Genomic DNA, 16630 nt, shown 5'->3' on the forward strand with positions numbered 1-16630 from the left:
AATTGATACATATTTAAGTAATTTGTCATTTCATTTAGAAATGCTAGGTGAGGTATTTTTGTTGTGTTGATTGTTTTTGAAGTTCATAATAAACTGTTTTGTTGATGCATTGTCTGTAATTGCATCTTTAAAAGAAGATTTTCTGTAGTTATTTTCATCTTAAAGTTAAACAAACTGTCAGAAAATGATGTTGTTTTTCTCCTCAGAGTTGCATTAGGGGCTCCCGAAATGTAATCTCCAAAAATAAATAAAAAAGCCCTGATTATATATAGAAGAATGTTTCATATTTTCTCAGTGTACTTTGGATTTATTTTCGTGTAACCATCAGTTGATTGAGCTGATGAAGCTTCCTGAGGAGTGCTTCCCATCATCCTGCAGCTGGAGATGGAGATGGAGAGCCTCCTGCGTCATGCGCTCTGCGCCTTAAATAGAGGCGCACTCTGCGCGCACACATAACGGACTGCAACGAGAAGAACCAACGCTTCAAATCCACTATGTATGTCACATTTTAGGGATTTTCTTTCTTTTCTTTTTTAATTTCTTTTAATCTGTTCTACACACTTTGTAAACATCACATTTGCTTCTGTGAACCAGTCTCCTCCGTGCGGTCCAGTGCGGACACGATGGCCAGCTCCGGGCTGCAGCTCGTCGGCTTCTTCCTGTCACTGTGCGGGGTCGCTGTCACCATCGCTGCCACCCTCATGGTGGAGTGGAAGAAGCAAGAAGAGGGAAAACATGAGATCTACGAAGGCCTGTGGATGACCTGCAGCGGTCACGACACAACCACCTGTGAACTCCACAAGTCTCTGCTCGAACTGTCCAGTAGGTTTTTATTATCGCATCTGTGCCCTTTAAAACCAGACCTCACTTCTTAAGATACTTTCCTCTGGTCATAAGATCCTATTATTAGGACTACACATAGGTCACCTCTGATCACATCTGATTTCTGTATGAGCCCTTGTGAGGAGGACATTTATTTTATTTCATTTTTGTTTGTTTATAAATAATTTTATATATTTATTGTAAGAATTTTTATATATATTAATTTGTTTATATCTATAATTTTGTATACTATTTGTAAGCATTTTTATATTTTTGTCTATTTAGATATACATTTTATACATTTATTGTAGGAATTGTTTGTATTTTTGTTTGTTTGTATATATAATTGTATACGGTATATTGATTGTAAGAATTTTGTATTTTTTGTTTGTTTATACATGTAATTTTATATATTCATTTTAAGAATTGTTATATTTTTGCTTTGTTTATGTGTTTGTAATTTATATATATATAGTAAGAATTGTTTATATTTTTGTTTGTTTATATATACCATTTTATATATTTATTGTAAGAATTTTTTACATATTAATTTGTTTATATCTATAATTTTGTATATTATTTGTAAGCATTTTTATGATTTTGTCTGTTTATATATAATTTTATACATTTATTGTAGGACTTGTTTATATTTTTGTTTGTTTGTATACATAATTGTATACAGTATATTTATTGAAAGAATTTTGTATTTTTTGTTTGTTTATACATGTCATTTTTGTTTGTGTGTTTGTAATTGTAAATATATATACCTTTTTGCATGCATCATCATCATGGATGATCAGTGTATTTGTGTGTTCTTCAGTTGAGGTGCAGGTCACCAGGGGAGTGTTACTGCTCAGTCTCTTCATGTCTGGTTTGGCACTGCTGGTCTCCACAGTGGGAATGAAGTGCACTCGCTTCATGGATGGCATGAACAAGGGCAAGTCTACTACAGCTATGATAGGGGGGATCATGTTCATAGCTTCAGGTGAGTCGAAGCACAGGATTCAACTTTGCTGAGTTTGTTTCCTCACCTTCAGTTCATGTGAAAAAGACAAATTGCAGACTGACGGTTCACTGGTTGATATAGGATTGCTACTTCATGTTCCAAATCTAGATTACCTCTTATCTCACTAACCTCTGGGATTAAATCAGTGTGTGCTTGACTACGAAGCTCGCTAACATCTTTCGGAGCTAAATCACCATGGAAACTTATGCTGAACGACTAGCCTGCTCGCGAGCATGCAAGGATCTGAGTGAGTGCTAAAGTCCCACCTCTTGACAAATCGGATCTCTTAGAAAACGAGCTGTCCAATAAAAAGTGATGTGTGAACACGTCTCTGTGTGGATCTGGTCTGACAGCTGACGAGAGAGAGAGAATATTTAGACATTGATGCAATCCTTTCATTTGCCTACATAGGAAACAGATTTATATCTGATGAACTGATAAAGTAAAATCAATAAATCAGCTGATAAAGCCTGCGTGCATCCAGCGCTTTCACACCAATAATTTAATTAATTAATTCATGTATTCTGTGGTGATGCAAAGAGCCTCATTCCTGTAGATAATATAACATATGATATAAATATATTCCACCTTATGATGTAGGCTGGTCTGTATGAATGCAGCATCAGAGCCACAGACAAGTTAAAAAGAGAAGAGAAAGTAAAACTGATTCTTCGTTCATAATCTCACCTTAACTCTGACAGGGAATGTTTGGTTAAGTGAAGCCCGGTAATGGAGATTAATCCAGGATATAATTATCTAGATTCGTAACATAGGCCCTAAGTGACAGCAGATCCCAAAAGGCTTACATGTCATTATATTAAATGTGTATGACACTATTCTGCTTTGTATTTCTGACCTATAATTTTTCATAAGATTAATAGTTCCTATGGAACTTATCTCACCTGACTGATGGTGCAAGGCGGGGTCCAGCATCTGGACTCCTTAAGGCACACGTGTCAAACTCAAGGAGCCAGATCCGGTCCTTTAGAGCATCAATTGTGGCCCGCAGGAAAAAGTGACAGAGAAAACATGAGTCATTGTGCAATAAATTACCAAATGATTACTTCAGTCCCTTCAAATTCAATGAAATTCTACAATATTTACATGGGCTCACTATTTTCCCATGCCTATATCACATGACAGCAGTCATTTTTGAAAGAACTCTAATTTCTTCTAAAATACTGCAATTTCTTGCACAAGTTGTTAACAAAATCAAGGAATTTTGAAGTAAATGTACTGCAGGGACTGATATCTGTCATCTATTGCTTGGGTGCCTTACGTACTCTATACATAAGTTTTGCGTAGAAGTGAAAACAAGGGCACATTTGGGTTATACACTCCTGCCTTAATGCATCTGTTTTGATCCGTTTATCTTCTTAAAGAAAACAAACAACTAAAGATATATTATATATTGATATATATTTCAATTTCTGAATAACTATGTTCTCTTGTATTAAAGCCTTTTAATCTTAATGCTTTTACACTTGTATGAGGAAGTCAATCAGGAAAACAATTATTAAAAAAAAGCTGTTGTCATCAGTTCTCTTAAGAGTTCAGTGACCATAAATAAACAGGGATGTGACTTTTTTTTCCCAGGTTGCTTGACCATTGCCGTCACCTCTTGGTATGTTAGTAAGATTGTAAAGATCTTTCATGACTCACATCACCATCATCATCATCTACATGGGTAAGGTGCTCAATGGTAGCCATGTGCATGGACTACTATATGACGCTAATAACCATGTGTGCACTTGTGTTTGTCTCATCAGCTACGACTTTGGTAAGGCAGTGTTTGTGAGCTGGGCTGGGGGTCTCCTCACTGCGGCTGGAGGGGCTTTCTTCACCTGCTGGAAATGCTGGCGGCCCAAAGCATCCCAGTCAATAACCTCAAGCCGGATCCCCTCCAACAACAACAAATCCAACTACGTCTAATGGAGGTACCAGGAAAACCTGAAGAGGGACGAAACCTCCATCTGAGGGAATCCTATGACAGTGTCTCTAGTGTTTGGAGCAGAGAAACACTCAAATATTTAACTCATGCTTGTGTTTATAGGTGCACAGTGGCACCGCTGTGGTTTGATGTGAAAAAGTTGATCATGTGTTTCAAGGATGTGAAGAACTCACTAAAGTTGCTGTAATAAAAACAACATTTTTGTTGTTGTTTTTTAAATTCATACATAGTGTGAATGCTATTTGAATGTGTAGGAAGCCATGAAGTTCACTATTTTTACATTGCGCACATGAAATGGTTACTCTGTAGATCACCCAGATATAAGTAATTGAAAGCTGGACAGTTAAACACATCACAGTAAGGCCAAACATTTGTGTTGGAAAAAGACAAAAAAAAAAAGAAAGGAAACAAAACACACAGCGAAGGATCTGTTAAACATCCTGTCTGCTGATGAGACTTTGATCAGTGCACGAACACGCAACCAGAAGGACATAAAAAAAACAAAAAACATTGTGAAACTTTTTTCTTCTTCTATTTTTGCATCTAATATAAAATCAACCTATAGAAGAAATAAATAACACAGGAATAATTGTGCACTGAAAATTCAGAGACAAACACAGAACACAAAAACAAGTCCTGTGAGTTGGAATAAACATTTTCATTCTGTGTGTCCCTGTTGTGCAGAGCGGAAGTAGACGATTGCTCACGAGACAGACACTGTGTCTCAGACATTGATTCTAATCTAGCCTTCCTGATGATGGCTAAGCGCAGACATGGGCAATTGGCAACCTGGGGGCCACATGTGGCGCCCCATCAAAGCAAATCCCCAAAGATTTAAATTCAAAATAACACAAAAGACAGACACAGCGACCACTTAAACAAAGAAAATGATTACGAAAACTTCAACAAATTACAGAATAGCTCCAAAGACACACAAGCTGTCAACAAAATGACAGGAAAATACAGAAAACAACAACAAAAATACAGAGAGCTACCCCAAAAATGCACAAATCAACAGTGAAAATGCAGAAAATGACCAAAATTCCAACAAGAACACAAAAAACTAGGCCAGAACTGTATTCGCAAGGTGAATGCGTATTTGCAATTGAAAAAAACAGCAAAAATGACAACCTGTGTCTGGATTTGTTGACAAGTTTGTTCTTTTTACTATGTAAATTGAAAGTAATAATGCAGGAAAAACAGATGAGTGACCTTGACCTTAAATATGACCTTGAGCAAAGGTAGGGTACACACATTGAAAAGAAAATGTTGTTTAATGGTACCAGTCTGAGCACTGTATCTCAATTTGTGGCCAAGTTATAGGGAAAAAAGTAATTTTTTTTTGTTTTATTGTGACGTCAACTTTGACCTCTACCGATCTTTTTACTAGTAGGTCCTACAGCTACGGCCCAAGTAAATAAAATACTCCACATAAGATAAGCTTTTCATAAAGGTAAGCATCGAACTTTTACGATAAACACTTGTAGAGATATGGAAAATTTTGTTTTTTGACACTTGGAGCAACCTTGACCTTGAAATCCAAAAAAGGTGGACTGCACATCCTTGACATTGCCCTTATGAGATGACATACGTGTCATTAGTGATGCATTAATAGCCTAGGAGGAGTTCCAAGACAAAGGAGTTGCGGAAGAAAAATAATAAGAACTGCAACGAGAACAAAGTTTTCAATTGCCAAATACAATAACAAAAACACTCATAATGACAAACAACCAAAAAAGACAAAAGTATTTTTCTCCTGTATTAATACTCTGATTGGTCTTTATTCTAAAAGCTGACATGTCTTGAATGTTGATAATGTGGCCCTCGATTCAGATACGATCACATTTTTTTGTGGCCCCCACTGTGATAGAGTTGTCCGTCCCTGGATAAGAGGCTGTGTATAGAGTAGATTAAGAGATTACTTTTTTTTTTTTTTTTTTGTTATTTCAAAACATTGTTGAAGGAAATAATTTCAGTTCCAAAAAATAAATGTTGTGCCTCCTACTGTAAAAATGTGTTTTAAAAAAAGTTTTTTAGGTCAGCTGATGCTCAACATTGGAATGAAATGTTAATTAAATATTTAAAACTTTATACAAAAAAACTTTCCTATTGAATATTTTCACGACATATTGTTGTCTGTAAACCTGAGGTGAAAGTGTCTAATTTCTGATTTACAAATTCAAGTTGTTTTTTTTTTTTTTTCAGTGACTTTGTAAAACCATGTGGGTTCACTACAAGAATCACCAGCTATCACATCTCCATTTATCTGCTTAGAGTCAGGCTTTTAGTCAGTTTTTCTCTCTCTTTCTCTAACTTTATATTATAAACTAAATTTATCACGTATGATAGCGTGTCTTTGGTTCAATTTAGATCTTTACTGGCCTCTAGTGGTTACAATCAGAAGTACATACATATATTCAAGCACATATCCCCCCCCCCACACCAGTGCAATAGAAAAGCTGAAGCACAAAGAGTAATAACTAATTTTATTGCATACTTATGGCCTCCAGATGAAATCTCACATTAATTTTCGGCTGCTCTGCTGCTTGATGTCATTTTCAATATTTCAGTGTATTGTTTTTTTTTTTAGCTCTTGAGCTTAGAGTTGAAGTTTGGGGTAATTTGAATTTTGACCATAAGAGGGAGACAGTCACCAATGAATGGAAAGAGTTTGTTCAAAACAGGAGTTGTTTTAAAAGTCAGAAACAACGTTTCTTTACGTAGTTAAACTACTTTACCTCTCAAACTGGGGTCCTTGAGCCATAGCTTTGGGGTTTGACAAAATAAAAATGTACAATAATAATAATAATAATAATAATAATAATAATATTCATGCTGTATCATTGCAAAACAAACATACTTTACATGTATATATACTGATACCTTTTTTCATTCAAGTCATCTTTTTGTATTTGTGCTAAAAGTATGGGTAGTACATTTGTACAATCAAAAAAATGAAACGTTTCAATAAACAATAAACTATTTGAATCAAAAACAAACTTTTCAATTAAAAAAAATAAGAGTAGCAATTCTCAAATTATTTTTCAAACACTTCTTTTCTTTGAATTTTCTTTTTTTTTTCTTTTTTTTAATTGTTTTGTTTTTTATTTAAGTTTTTTTTTTTTTCCCCTATTGAATGGTTTCATTTTTTGGATTGAATAATAAAGACACAAATCGACCTCCATAATTCAGTGGATGTGAGTGTGTTGTTCAGCCTGTAATGTGATGGAGAGTGCGGGGCCGTGAAGGAGAGGGAGGAGTCTGAGGAGCCGGAGGGGGTCTGAGGAGGATGTGTGCTGGTCTACAGCCTCTCTCTATTCCCTCCTCACAGTTTAAATGGCCTGTGAGCGGAGACTCAGACCTTTGTAGTGACCGCTGCTCCGTCCGAAGCAGAGGATGGATGGAAACTTCTCCCCGGGCCTGGTGTGGTCCGCGGTCCTGTTGACCTCCGTGCTGACGCTCTGCTCCGCGACCCTGGAGCCCTACGACCTGCTGTACGACACCGCGGTCCGGGCTTTCTCCACCAGTGACTATGAACGCGTGGTTCGCTTCATGGAGGCGGCGCTGAGCAGCCACGGAGAGCTCCGCAGCACCACGGTCCGCTGTAGGCTCCGGTGCCTGGACCAGCATCCCTTCGACGGCAGCTTCTCAGACTTAAGCTTTTTCAACGTGGTTCTCCACCGAGCTGCCTGTATGAATGAATGTATGGAGGAGAAACTGGGCCCTCAGTCCCTCCATAAAATCAGTGAGGATGTAGTGCAGGACTTCAACAGGAGGATCCCCTACAACTACCTACAGATGGCTTATCAGAAGGTAAGAGGCTCCTACAATGGGCTCTGTTGGAATTAGTGTTACCTACTGCTGCTCAGTGTTACCTGTTGCTGCTCAGTGTTACCTGTTGCTGCTGCTCAGTGTTACCTGTTGCTGCTGCTCAGTGTTACCTGTTGCTGCTGATCAGTGTTACCTGCTGCTGCTGCTCAGTGTTACCTGTTGCTGCTGCTCAGTGTTACCTGTTGCTGCTACTCAGTGTTACCTGTTGCTGCTGATCAGTGTTACCTACTGCTGCTCAGTGTTACCTGTTGCTGCTGCTCAGTGTTACCTGTTGCTGCTACTCAGTGTTACCTGTTGCTGCTGATCAGTGTTACCTGCTGCTACTGCTCCGTGTTACCTGTTGCTGCTCAGTGTTACTTGTTGCTGCTCAGTGTTACCTAGTGCTGCTACTCAGTGTTACCTTCTGTTGCTGCTCTGTGTTACCTGTTGCTGCTCTGTGTTACCTGCTGCTGCTCCGTGTTACCTGTTGCTACTCAGTGTTACCTTCTGTTGCTGCTCTGTGTTACCTGTTGCTGCTCTGTGTTACCTGCTGCTGCTCCGTGTTACCTGTTGCTACTCAGTGTTACCTGTTACCAGGGTTGGACTGGGACGATAATTCAGCCCAGGCATTCATCCCACTACATTATCAGTGGACACTATGTAGAAGCCGTTATTATGTTAGTGATGCTCAACATTTTTATTCCCCCAGAAACCCTAAAGGGGGACACTTTTTAACCCCTTTTTACCTTTTTACCTATTTCCTTTTGCTAATAAATGTCAATTTTTCCCTATTTTTTGTCCATTTTTGCAAGTTCTTTGTTACACTTATCGAAATGTTCTTTCTTTCATTTTTGTTTTTGCCACTGTTCTTCCCCCATCATTAAAGCTACCCTTTCCCATTACTTACCACCTGGTTCCTCTCTACTTGCCTATTTTTTGGCCACTCTTAACCCATTTTAGTCACTTTTGGCCACCTGTTACCATGTCTGCCTCCACTTGCTTATCAAAAAAAAAAAAAAAAAAAACGTAACCGACCGGACCGGCCCACTAGGACAATGCCCGGTATGCCAGATGGCCAGTCCACCCTTGCCTGCTGCTCAGTGTTACCTGCTGCATACCTTAATCTGCACTGCCCGGCCCTGAGATTACGCAGATAAGAGTGAAGGAGAAAAAAGCTTGTGACTGTTGGTCTGTTTCTTTAAAACCACATGTATGGCTCATGTTTTATTTTTAGGAAATCAGAATGAATCAAACACAAGGCAATTCAAAGTGCTTTACATGATTAAAACGTGCAACAGAAAACATTTAACAGTTAAAAAATCAATAAGAACATTAGAATCAGCGGTAAAACAGAACTTTAAATCAATAATAATATGCTTAAAAATCTCCCTCAGTCATAAACAGTGGAGAAAAAGAGTGTCTTTAACTTGGGTTTTAATAATGTTCACATTGGATGCTGACTTCAGATCTGTTGAGAGTTTGTTCCATTTCTTTGCAGCATCACCATGTTTACTGGGAACTCTGGGCTCCACTATCTGACCTGTGTCCATAGATCTGAGAGACCTGCTGGGTGCATACCTGACTAACATCTCACTGATAGATTCTGAAATCTGGACCAAATCCATTCACAAATTTATGCAGCAGGAAAATCGGAGGCTTTAGGGAGTAGATGGTTTTATTATACTGATACACGATGGTACACCAGGTGCTTTCCTCTGGATGGGACACCTACTACTTTCCCATGGACTAATTCTTGATATTGAAAATAAGAAAAACATTTGAGTAAAAAAACAGTGAGAGCTTCATAAACAATTTCTATTTTAAAATCTAGCCTGATTAACTATTGGTATTTTTGCTGATGTCGAGGACATGGATTTAAAGAGTGTACTCTGTGGGAAGCACCCAAGGGAAATAATATATGATCGGAGAGCTGGAAATGTGGTGTAATAGTTACTTTTCTGACTGTGTGTACTTAATCACTATGTTAGATTTGTCCTCTGGGAGGAATTACACTTGACGGGTAACTCAGGGAATATTTTATGATAGAATTTCTAAAGAGATTATTCTATATAGAATCTAAGATTACTTTAGATTGGTGTTTGCCTGTGTAATTTACCCACAAGAAAGAGTGAACTCTCGCAAAGGTTTGTTCAACATACAGAAAGAAGTCTGCGGTTGTAACTATACTTATTTATGTATCGCCACATGGCAGTAAGCTCATGTCTGCTTTAGGAAACCGGAACATGTTTTTCATCTGTGTACTTTGACACTGTGTAATGTACTTTATGTATCAGTAGATTTGGTCTTTTCATTACACTTTTTTCATATATTTTGATTCCGTATTGTTTTTTCTTTCTAAATTAGTTGTATAAGTAATAATTTTATATATATATATCTTACTATGTTCTTGAAAAACTATTTAATATTATGTAAAGCACATTGGTACCATTCAAGGGCTTTATAAATAATGCTGGATTGAAAAGAACAAAATGGTTACAACATAAATACAGAACATTGAATATTACCTCCGTCTAATCCAATAAAACCTATTGTGATAAATAATCTTTTGATAGGCTATTTAAAGTACTTCGTGGGAAACTGGGAACATCTTCTCACAGCTGGGCTCAGAGCTCTATATGCCTGAATGATGACACAGCTTCCTCTGCTCAGAAGTGGTAGGAACTGATTACGGTAGTCTTGTTGCTGTCTGGGAGCAAAAATGTCCTTCATTTTTCTCTGACTCAGCAAGTCCTACTATCACGGTCATAAAGACACACTCTTCTGTCTAGACATGAGCATACATATGACTTAGATCTCAGATGTTTATCCAGTCTGAACATCTGTCAACAGACTTGGGGATGTTAATAACATCTGCTTGGAGGAAAAATGCGCTTCCTATCAGATGGAAAGAAAAGCTCATTTGAAGGTTTAAACAGATATTTAGTTGACAGTTGCCCAGAAAATATATTGACAGGCCAATCCAAGTTGTGTAAAACGGTTCTGTCAGTGTGTTCATGTGGATTTGTAAATCAGTAAGTATGTGTACATGCAACCCCCGCCCCCCCCTCCATGTGTGGTGGTGTACATGGTGAAATTTATAAAAATAAATAACATTCCGGCAGTATTTAACATTCCCACGTCACACGCCCTCATCATCCTGATGGTGTTTGGCACAATGCTGCCATTGGACGTTTGAGAGGACGCTCCACAGACACCTACTGTTTTCTTCACTCAGGCAGTTGTGTGTGTCCTCAGCTCGCCCTACGTTTAGCTGTGCAAATATTTTGTTTTCCTGTTGTTCGTTTGCTTTTCTAAAAATGAAAGGCACATCGCCTTTTGCAAGTGTTAAAGGGAAACTTATTTGGTCTTTGGTGGCTAAATCAGTCAAACCTACTCTGTAATTGGCTCCAACTCCTCATATGCAGGAATGTAAGGTTTTGAACTGTCATTATAAAAAGGAAAGGATTTGTTTTTCACACCTCCTCTACGCCTGCTTATCATCTTCAGCACGGTCATCTCAGCTGACCTCGGACTACCATTGGGCCAACACCCAGAGGCATGCCATTTATAAGACATGAAGAGAGTGTCGTAGGTTGGACATAACATTTATGTTTTCAGGCTTTTGGAGGAAACCATGGTTCTTGGAAAGAACTCGTAAACAATTCCATTTTCCATGCAAGGTCTGCTTTAAAATTCCAATGCTTGAATGGAATCAAACCCACAATCTTCTAGTGAGAAGCAGCGCAGTTAAATCTTCACAAATAACAATGACAATGTAATTAAAGCTGCTTAGTCACATTTTTTAAACTTTAACCGTTGTCATCCAAAAGTTGTTTTCATCCACTATTAATGCCAGTGTGACCCTATAAACACAGCCAAAGTGACGTTTGTGGTGTTTTCATGGATTGAAAGTTGTTGACAAAACAATGGCAGATGTTGATGTGACTGTCCACAGAAACCCCAGAATATAGCCAAAATCTAAGTGATCGCTTATCATGGGGGACACGATAAAGAACGCAGGACAAAAATGATGTCAAGTGAATCACTGTCTTGTCTGGTGAAGAAACACAAAAATTATGGTAAATCATTTTCAGCTTTGGCATCATTTTTGATTTCTTCCAAGGGAACTCCAGATGTTTCAACAGATTCCGCGAAACTTTTACAAAGTTCAAGTCACAGGGCTCGACACTGCGACCAAATTGGTCGCATATGCAACTATTTCTTCAGTGTTTGTGCAAGTGAAAATTTAATCTGGTCGCATCCGTGCGAGTGCGTAGGATAACCTTATTTTGGACAGCGCGGCTGAGCGCTTTGTCACGTCCCACAGAGTGCACTTCTCTCTCTCTCGTGCGCTCTCTCTCTCTTGCTCCACGCTGCAGGTAATGCAACGGTGAATGAACCGATTATAAACACCAATGCGCTCCTTTGAAAAGTGCGTGGTCCGCGAACGGAGCCAGGCATAATGAGCCCTTCACTGAGTGCGCGCTCACATTGAGGGAAGCAGCAAAAAGGATGAACGTGCCGAGCGCAGCAATTGAGCGTACACGTTTATCAGAATCAACATCGAGGAGCCAGAACTGATGGACTATGATGCCAGGCCAGATTTTCAGATGTGGTTCTCTCAGACCAGGGGAAGGGGGTTAGGAGACCACACTATAAGACCTCGCCCCTCTGAATTGAATTCCATGGGGTGAAGCAAAGCAGATGCTAGAGTAAGTTGGTTATGCTACTGTCAAGTTAATTCAAGTGCAGCATTTCTGCAAAATAATGTTGATATGCTTTGCTATTATTTACATTTTTTTTTTTTTTGTTTTGTGTTCTTTTAAAATAATATAAAAGAAATTACCTGTTATTTCAGCCACTGCTTGTTGCAGAAAAACTTAATATTGACACTGAAACCTGAAAACGGTTAGCAAATACAGCATATCTCGAGACATTGTCAATCTTTACTTCGTACATAACTACGGTAGGCCAGTTAAGTCTACTATTCATCAGCATGCATGGCTATGCTGTACACCCCCCGCGCTAAAGAAAATAAAAGGAAAAAACGGTGCAACCAAATTCTGTGCACTAGTGCCACCTCTGGAAAAGTTAGTGTAGAGCCCTAAGTCAACAAACCCATCGTTATTGATTGATTCAATAACAAACCTTCGAGTGGCAGTTTGTTTGTGACATTTCCGGTGAGGGAGCAGAGCCTAGGGAGGACCCAGGAGTGGACTCTCCTATCTCTGGGGCTGAGGTTGTCAAGATGGTTAAAAAGCTCCTCTGTGGCAGGACCCCAGCAGTGGATGAAATCCGCCCAGAGTTCTTCAAGGCCCTGGATATTGTTGGGCTGTCAATGTTGACACGACTATGCAATGTTGCGTGGACATCGGGGACAGCTTTGGGTCATGACCGCAAAGACAAGATCACGGGTACAAGCGGCCAAAATGAGCTTATTCCTTAGGGTGGCTGGGCTCTCCCTTAGAGATAGGGTGAGAAGCTCAGTCCACCGGGGTAGAGCCGCTGCTCCTCCGCGTTTATAACAGCCAGATGAGGTGGCTCAGGCACCAGATTAGGATGCCTCATGGAAGCCTCTGGTGAGGTTCTTCAGGGAACGTCCCACCAGTAGGAGACCCCGAGGAAGGCCAAGGAGACGCTGGGGAGACTGTGTCTCTCCGCCGGTCTGGGAACAACTCGGGATCCTCTGAGAAGAGCTGGATGATGTAGCCAGGAAGAGGGAAGTCGGGGCCTGTCTACTAAGGATGCTGCCCCAGCAACCTGACCCCGGCTAAGCAGTAGAAGATCGATGGATTGTGAGTAAATCCCTGTCAGAGAATTTATCAGAACAAAGAGATGACGTACAGTTTAATTTTTAAAAATGTGAGTTATGTGGTTATCCCGTTTTCAATGAAAAAGCTACTAAAACACTTGATTATCTGTAGGAGTCCTAAGATGAAGTAAGTGTGGTTTTATTTCCCTTAATCTGATCCAAACCCCCCATTTCAATCATTTTCAATGTTTGTTACAGAAACTGCTTTGTACCTTTGAACTCTATTATTTATGAACCACAATAAGTAGACACAGCTTTTTACATGCTGTTTTAATATTGTGTGTGTTGGCCTCATAGAGTATTATGACCCATAGTTTCAGAGCAATCATTGTTGCCACAGATGTTAAATAAATGTATCTTACTTCTTTGTGAATGTTTGACAGAATTATAGTTTTAGTAAAAGGATAGGAAATTGACACAATAAGGGCCTAACTGTGGGCAGAAGTTTCTGTAATAGACTAATATCAAATATTTGAATGGAAAGCAGATTTCCTATTTGTGAAGCCTATGTGTTTTTTTGTCGGATAGGAACCACAGATGATGTTGTTGTCTTCTGCTAATAATAAAAACTCAATGGTTTGTGTTTGTCTTTGTAACAGCTCAAGTAGGCAAACATCTTTAACACCATTTAATTGGTGTGCGTTTCTGGCAATTGTTCCTCATTTCTGTGATTAGGAAAGTGATTGAGTCTTGATGAAAGAGAAAAAGGATAACTGGCTTGTGTTGCCCAAACATATACAGCGACCTTCATTGTCTGCTCTTCCTGTCATTGTGAAGCAGAATTCAGCAAGCGTTGGATATTCATCCACTAATGAGGAACGTGAGCTGGATTAGACAGTTGTGGAACGGTTTAGTTTGACACTGCTGATGATGTGTCGTTCCATTGGAAAATAATATGCAAAAGTATTGTCTCTGTGATGATCAATGCTCTCTCAGAGCCAGAGGGCTGAGTTAATCTTGGTTCTTCTGTTTTGATGTTGATCCTGAGTGGGAAAAGGTTTTGTTCGTCTACTCATCTAAAACCGTAATTATTATTAGTTTTAATTGACTGTAGAGATGAAGATGTTTGCCTGTGATTGTATTTCTTTACATGTTGGACACATGGAATGGGGACAACAGTAGTATCCAGTGTTGTCACTTGTTAGTGAGGTAAGAAACGAGAGTTAATTTGTGTTTTAAAATGTCAGGCCAATGGCAATGGCATTCATTTTCTCCTCAGACCAGCATAGCCTAGAGGGCAGTGCTAAGCTTTGCTCACACAATCAGACATTGTTGCACTTATCTGTGCCAAAGGTCTTCTGCATGGCTGGATAACACAACATAGGAATGTGGAAGCAACCTCTGGCACCTTTATTGATCTTGCCTTGATTAACATCAAACTGTGACGGATGGGGAAAAAGCTAGCAGAAAGCAGCTGATAATGTACAGCTGAGAACACTTTCATGCTTGTGAGCAGGATTAAATGGCAGTAGGTTGTGGGGAACAGGCAGACTTGGCTGGGTGCTGACTTTGTAAAGCGCTGGTGTTTGTTAGTGTGTCCAATGGCAAACAGTACTTCAAACTTGCCTGAAAATGTGCTACTGAGAGGTTGAAAACAATCAAGCTTTTGATTAATTGAAAAAAATATCATTCCATTTTTCACAATTGTGGGTGTGATGGGGGCATGTGTTAGCAGGAAGATAAGATCAGGGTGGAGATTCAGGGAGTGACTATGGGTTATTAATCACTGGTATAGTGCAAGTGGCTAGTTGAGCTAGTTGAACTGATCTATCTATAGGCTACCAGGTAATAAATTCTAACAAAACCTGCAAACCTGTCTGTGTCTGTGAACCCTTACCTGGACATAGTCTTATCACAGTGGGATATGTAGCTGGGAGGGCAGCTTTTATTAACCTAAAGTATAAAAGTACTTTTAAAGGTCCCATATCATGCTATTTTTCACCCATCTCCATTTGTTCTAAGAACCACAAAAACATAGTATTTGAGGTTTATTTTCCCAGACTCACCTTTTTTCCACAGTTTTAGCCTCTGAAAAGTCACTTTCTGAGAAACTCTACACAAACGGGCTGATTTGTGGTCTACTTCTGCATATTCATGAGTGGGCGTGTCTATAGATGGGACGCTGACTTCCTTCTTCCCGCACAGTGATGTAGGGCCAGAGGACGGCCCGCCCTCCTCCCACCCACTCCGCAGCCGAGCTCATGCTGCTTTATAAACACGAGACAGAGCGTGGGGGCGGGGCATTCACCGGTGCATACATAGATTGTAGAAAATACATACATAGCACTGTGCGAAGGATGCTGAAATGCTCACCTTCATGGGCGTGTGTGTTTACATGTCAGTCACAGCAGAGAGCTTCCTGGAGGCGTGGCTTCTCCAGGTCAGTGCCGCGTCAAATTCGTCATTAAACTAACGATTGAGGGAATAAATGAAAAAAACACTTTGGACGTGTACGAAGCCCAAAAAACACTTTGACGTTTAAAGCACAGAAAAGATGATTTAGCCTAACATGGACCCTTTAATGATCTTTTCAGTTTATTTTAACTGTAAATCTTCTTTAAGCACTATACAAAAGGTGCTCTGTTAAGGTAAAGTTAAATTTAAACCTTTTTACTCTAGGTTTGTGGTATTTGGTAGGCTGATGTCTAAATAGTAGGGGTCTACATGCTCTAACCACAGCGAGGTCATTTCTCTGTTGAGCTATTTTTCCACTTGCTGAAGCACTTCTGTGGTGGCTCGACGTGATCGTATGCAGATTTCTACTGCATCCACACAGACCAAGGTAACTGAACGTTCACTGATGTTATTACTTTTTTTTGTTGAAAAGGAGCCAAACACTGAGTCTTCTCTCTCTTGACAAAGCTCTGTTGACATTAAAAAAAAAAAAAGTGATCTGGAGTCATGGTCCTTGAGTAATGTAGCTGCAGCTCAATAAGAGAAGTGTGTGAAGTTACAGAAAATCATATGAACACCACTGAAACTGCTTCAATACAACACACTGGTATTTAGCTTCATCAATGCAATTTTTTTTAAATTAAATACTAAATACAAAAATAACCATCTCAGTGAGTTCAACTTTTTCATAGATCAATTTTCATTTGCTTTAAAAGTAAAAATAAAAATGCTGACCACTGTAAGAAATTAATTAAATGAATTAGGTGAACTCTCACAGACGAGGATCATTGATATTCTCTGGTCAGCACGCTTGCCTTTTTGACCCCACAACTGT

The 16630-nt window shown here is 39.3% G+C and overlaps 2 protein-coding genes across 2 annotated transcripts in view; both read left to right on the forward strand.

The window, feature by feature from the left end:
- The first annotated feature begins 372 nt into the window (after window positions 1-372).
- LOC114461433 (claudin-19-like) lies at window positions 373-4177 on the forward strand. Its single transcript, XM_028443484.1, has 5 exons — window positions 373-496; window positions 595-822; window positions 1643-1807; window positions 3425-3515; window positions 3598-4177. Exons 2-5 carry the CDS (start codon window positions 624-626, stop codon window positions 3758-3760), a joined length of 618 nt encoding a protein of 205 aa, XP_028299285.1. The 5' UTR covers window positions 373-496; window positions 595-623; the 3' UTR covers window positions 3761-4177.
- A 2882-nt stretch (window positions 4178-7059) lies between these two features.
- Window positions 7060-16630, forward strand: part of p3h2 (prolyl 3-hydroxylase 2) — a 55082-nt gene continuing 45511 nt past the window's right edge. The window contains exon 1 of the mRNA XM_028443480.1: window positions 7060-7592. Within this exon, the coding sequence (XP_028299281.1) occupies window positions 7176-7592 (417 nt within the window). The 5' untranslated portion in view covers window positions 7060-7175. The remainder of the gene's footprint in view (window positions 7593-16630) is intronic.

This window comes from Gouania willdenowi, chromosome 4 (assembly GCF_900634775.1).
Source record: "Gouania willdenowi chromosome 4, fGouWil2.1, whole genome shotgun sequence".
Taxonomy (NCBI): Eukaryota; Metazoa; Chordata; class Actinopteri; order Blenniiformes; family Gobiesocidae; genus Gouania; species Gouania willdenowi.